General features: G+C 45.0%; 1 protein-coding gene across 1 annotated transcript; it reads left to right on the top strand.

The window, feature by feature from the left end:
- Positions 1 to 2,533: 2,533 nt before the first annotated feature.
- Positions 2,534 to 3,352, top strand: OLIG3 (oligodendrocyte transcription factor 3). The gene has a single exon (XM_044676568.1). It carries the CDS (start codon positions 2,534 to 2,536, stop codon positions 3,350 to 3,352), a length of 819 nt encoding a protein of 272 aa, XP_044532503.1.
- The last annotated feature ends 1,985 nt before the right edge of the window (positions 3,353 to 5,337 follow it).

Genomic DNA, 5,337 nt, shown 5'->3' with positions numbered 1-5,337 from the left:
TATACCTTAAGCTAAATGAAGTAATCCAGTTTAAAAACACACACACACACACCAAAAAAACAAAACAAAACAGTTTCTCAGCTTGGTCAGTATAATACAAATATAATTACGCATCTTTTCAAAAGAATTCCTTGAAGGTTTCTTTCTGCAAGAAAGTTTCCAAGCGATGAGGGAAAGAGGCAAGCCTGTGACCTCCTTCAATTCTTTTCAGACACGGTTCCTTTGACCTTGCCCTTGGACGAAGAGTGAGCCTGTCGCTCCATTTTTTCCCTCTCTCTCTCTTAAAGATCCAACAACCCTCACCCCATAAGTTCAGTATGCAAAAAGCATTTGTTCCATTGCTCTCTTTCCCCTCCCAAGCATCGCTAACATGTCCACAGATGTGCTTCTAATTTTATCAGCCGATTAGGCACAGCGTCTTAAAGCACAGAAACTCTTGATCTCTACGCAGACCTTCCTCTTCCGGTGGGGCCGCAATTTGATCAGTGTAAATTGTCGGGTCTTCATTAATGTCTCCTTTAGCCCTCGACACTGCTTAGAGGAAAAAGTCCCAGGGCCCTGCTTGTCAGGGTTTCTCTGATTGGTGTTGTTTTCACTCTCTAACCCCACCTCGAGATCTTTTCTCTATTTCTTCAAAGCCTAGGGAACCTGCACAGACACAGATGGGTAGGTTGTGTGATGCAAACCGCAACAGCTATAGTCAGGACATGCAGCTTCCAGAATCCAGCACTGCCTTCATCCTTCTTTAGTTTTTTCCTCCTCTGGCTCATTAGTCCTAGGTTTTCTTTTTCCTTTCCTCATCCCTTTGCTGTCACTCTGTTGAACTTTAAATGTAACACCAGCAGCAGCAGCACCAACACTAATAACAAACCGGGTGTGTAGAGAGGTAGGGGACAGTAGGAAAGGACCTCTTGTAGTTGTATATAGTCATTCCTCTCAAAGGACTCAAACTTTCTACTTCCACTTAATAAAGAGAGTAAATTCACTTGCATACCCAGACCCAAAGACTGCAGATTTTCTTTAAACTAATTACAGAAATTCCAAAACAAATAATGTTTTCTCTCCAGAAACTAAAGTGATTTTATGCACCTTCCCATTTAAATCCTTTATTTTAGAAAAATACAGGATGGTAGAGAGGGCATTTGTCTTGAAATAGCTCAGGTACAAAGCTGTGGAGTCTTACAACTGGGATGTAGCCCATCCTTTGTCAGCCACTTTCTGGGGACCTTTTTTTTTTTTACTCTCCCATAACTAATATAACTTAGTGTTGTATCACACATCCAATTCTAGGAACAATTTCTATTCTTTCCTCTAATTCTCCTTGCTGCACCCTTGGTTTAAATTTCCATTTCTCCCCTCCTCCCCGAGAGGTTCTTCATCTAAAAAGACGGATAATTACATAGTTTGGAGATTTTCCCAGTTAATTCTCTTTTAAGAAATAGCAGCATAGCTATCAGTAGACAGACAGATAGACAGACAGATAGATAGATAGATGAAAAAGTGTAAGACACTCAGAAACAAAAGCTAGAAAACTCCCAGTGGCTTCCTAAGCAACCAAAGGAGTTATCTTTGAGTCAGCTTGCCTGTACAAATTCCATTCTAGAAGATCTCAGGGAGACAAATAATGAACAGAAGATCAGTATAAGAAAAAGGACAGAATACAACCTATTTTCTGTGGAATGTTTTTTTTTTTAAAAAAAAAGGCAAAAAATCGAACTTCCCAAAGCAAAACGCAATACAATCCCCAACCTCTGCTCCCCAACCCTTGTTGCCCAAACCTTTTGAACCCCGTACGTCTTTTACCCAGTAGTTTTCCCTAGAAATGTTGGTTGCTAAAGATTTAGAGAACCTGTTTTTGTTGTTTTGTTTTTGTTTTTTTAAATCTCAATCTCAGTCGAGTGATCCTAACCTCCTGGTCCCCTCCAATTTCCCCCACCCTTTTTTTCCTCGTTGGTCTGTTATGTGTGATTCGACAAGGAGAATTGGAAACGGGGCTGGGAGAAATCGGGAAGGAATGAGATAAAAAATAAAAACTCAGAAGAAGGCGTGAACACAGAGCGGTGAGTGTGTCAATCAAAGGGTTTTGTGTCTCCTTGGCTCCTGACGGTCCATAGCAGAGGTGTCCCAGGGTGGCACCACAATGAATATGAATAGGAGTCCTTGCTAAATGGGACAGTCAAAGCGCACCGCCCTGAATGATGGCACGTCATCCTAACCAGACCAGTATAGATAGGAGGGCTCCTTTTGTCTCTTTTCTCTGCGGCAGCTCTATAAAAGCCCCTCTTTTTCAGCGTGAGGTTAGTTCAAGCACACACCAACTAGCTGTCCAGGAAAGACTTACTAACCAGAAAGAGGGGAGGGAGAGAAGAAGGGGAAGAGTTCCCTCCGTTTTTCTTTCGTCTTGCAGCTGAGAAGTGCGTTCTTGTGTAGTGCGGATTTGAAAAAACAAAACAAAACAAAACTGCTTTGCTCTGCTTTGCTTACCACTACCATCCCCAAAAGCCTCCTGGTAGCAGGGATCCCCTCTAATAAAATGAATTCTGACTCAAGCTCTGTCTCCAGCAGAGCTTCCTCTCCGGACATGGATGAGATGTACCTGAGAGACCATCACCACCATCACCACCATCACCATCAGGATAGCCGCCTCAATTCGGTCTCCTCCACCCAGGGTGATTTGGTGCAGAAGATGTCTGGGGAAGGCCTTTCCCGCGGCGGCTCCAAAGCGGGAGGCGAGAGCAGCAAATACAAAATTAAAAAGCAGCTCTCAGAGCAGGACCTGCAACAGCTCCGACTGAAGATCAACGGGAGGGAGCGCAAGAGGATGCACGACCTAAACCTCGCCATGGATGGACTTCGAGAGGTCATGCCCTACGCCCATGGGCCCTCAGTCAGGAAGCTCTCCAAAATCGCCACCCTCCTGCTGGCCAGAAACTACATCCTGATGCTCACCAGCTCCCTGGAGGAGATGAAGAGGTTGGTGGGCGAGATCTATGGGGGGCATCACTCCGCTTTCCACTGTGGGACTGTCGGCCACTCTGCGGGGCACCCGACCCACGCGGCCAATGCAGTGCACCAGGTGCACCCCATCCTAGGCAGCGCTCTCTCTTCCACTAACACCTCCACACCACTCTCAGCGTCTCTCCCCGGAATTGGCACCATCCGGCCGCCCCACTCTCTGCTCAAAGCCCCCTCCACACCTCCGGCCCTGCAGTTGGGCAGCGGCTTTCAGCACTGGGCCGGACTGCCGTGCCCCTGCACTATCTGCCAGATGCCTCCGCCGCCGCACCTGTCCGCCCTCACCACAGCCAACATGGCCCGCCTGTCCGCGGAATCCAAGGACTTGCTCAAGTGACCCATGGCCCCCAGACTGGAGAGGATTCAAGAAAGAGACAGGGTGGGGAGCGAGTGGTGGCCGGGGGCACAGGAGAAACCCTAACCCTCTGTTGCCCTTTGAGATGCCAGAGAAAACACTTTAAACGGGGGAGGGGGGGAACAAATCTACCCTTGGTGGTGTAAGGGGATTCGAACAAGATGTCCTGTGTCTGCATGCATGCTTCTTTTTGCCATTGAAGCCACTTGCCACATGGTCTTGTCAAAACTGCATTTGTTGTATAAACAGGGATGAGGGTGGTGAGAAAAAAAAAATCGGCTTTGAAAAGGTAATGTCCAAGTTGGATCCTCGGGCTCTGTTTTCTTACTTTGGGGGGTAAGGGAGAGAACTATCCCTAATGTGAACCGGCAATGTAAATATTTCATTGAAATGGATGCAATTCTGATCATCGCTTGTACGTCCTCTCCACAGGTTCCTAAGCTTCCTTTAAAACTCAACTCAATTTCGGCATCTCTTCCACTACGGGTTTCGGGGAGTGCCTTCTTAGTGGATGTTCCTTTGAACATAGATCAAAAGAATGCTTGCATGCTTCTCAATGAATCTCGTTTATTATGTCCTGGCCTTGGTGCCTCACTCCTTGTAACAAGGATTTATTAGTGAATTCTCGGAAATATTCCATAGTCTCGTCCGTGGCAGTTTGAAACGAAAACGCGGGCATCTAGTGCAAAAAGCTCACACTTGAGTACTCACGCACACCCTTCCCCGTCCCCCTTCCTCTCTACAACGGAACATGAACTCTGCTGGCAGTCCTAGGGGCAGGCACTTCAGCCGCTTGGGCCCCCCATCCCCACCCCGCATTCACACTCCCACCCCTTCTTGGCCCTCATCTCCCTTGCTCAGCTCTTGTGCATGCAGGGTCGGCTCTGACAGGAGAGCAATCAGTATTATCAGACTTTAAAACTTTGGGGTACTTTTGGTTCATTTTGTGTTCTTTTGAGGGGGCTGGAGTTCTGTTTGGTTTGGTTCTCCTGGGTATTTGCTTGAAATATTTTGTTAGGGCCTCAAAGACAGCGCGTGTCTTTATTTTTTATATATTCTTGATAACTATCGATATATTTATTATTGACCCAGTGTTTCTGGATGAGATTTCAAATAAAATGAAAAAAAAAAAACTTTAAAATTCTGGCTTTGCCTTTGCCTTAAATTTTAAGTGAAGACGGGGTAATATAAAGGTGGAAAGGTGTGTTTTTTTGGTGGGAAAGGGTTAAGTAAAGAGGTTTTAATTTCTCTAAACCCACACAGCAAAAGAAGACATATTTGTATAGAAGGAACTGATAAACCATTAACAACCCTTCCTTCCATCTATTAAGAATATATATAAACATATATAACCAAATATTCATATATGTATGTATCTATGTTTCATATCTTTCTATGCTATATAATCCTAAATTTCCTGATGGGCATTGTTTAAAGACACTTTCTTTTGTGGTCTAATGCTGTTTGAGTTCTTCTGTCCCCACAGTAAGCAGTGCTATCAACTCATCAAGTAGGAAAAAAAAAAAAAAGTAAACTGGAGTGCTAGTGTGACAGAAATAGGAGGCAGAATGGCAAATGTGGGACCCTGTGCTGACAATCAACAGAGAAAACAAACACACAGCTGTAAGTAACTTTCTTCTATGTACTTTCAAGTCGATGCTTCAGAATGGAACTCCAGTTTGCAGTGTTTTCCCTCAACTAAAAAATTAATAAATGTTTTTAGAACTCTAACTCCCTCCCAATCATGCCTCCTACCAATCCACCCCCACCCTTGGCTGCTTATTCTCCTGAGAAAAGAGAATAAAGCTCCCCTTTGTAAATGATGTTCTGGGGTTAATTTTAATGACCACAGAAGCCACCTAGTTCCCCTGCCTTGTAGATTTATAGCAGGAATTTCTAACTCCCCTCACCCTCCCATTAAGGGCCTGGAGGGCTGAATAAGAGGTAACTCTGCCTTCTGAGCAAGG

The sequence above is a fragment of the Gracilinanus agilis genome, chromosome 4 (genome assembly GCF_016433145.1).
Source record: "Gracilinanus agilis isolate LMUSP501 chromosome 4, AgileGrace, whole genome shotgun sequence".
Taxonomy (NCBI): Eukaryota; Metazoa; Chordata; class Mammalia; order Didelphimorphia; family Didelphidae; genus Gracilinanus; species Gracilinanus agilis.
Note: the sequence above shows the minus strand (reverse complement) of the source record. Positions and strands in the feature narration are given on the sequence as shown.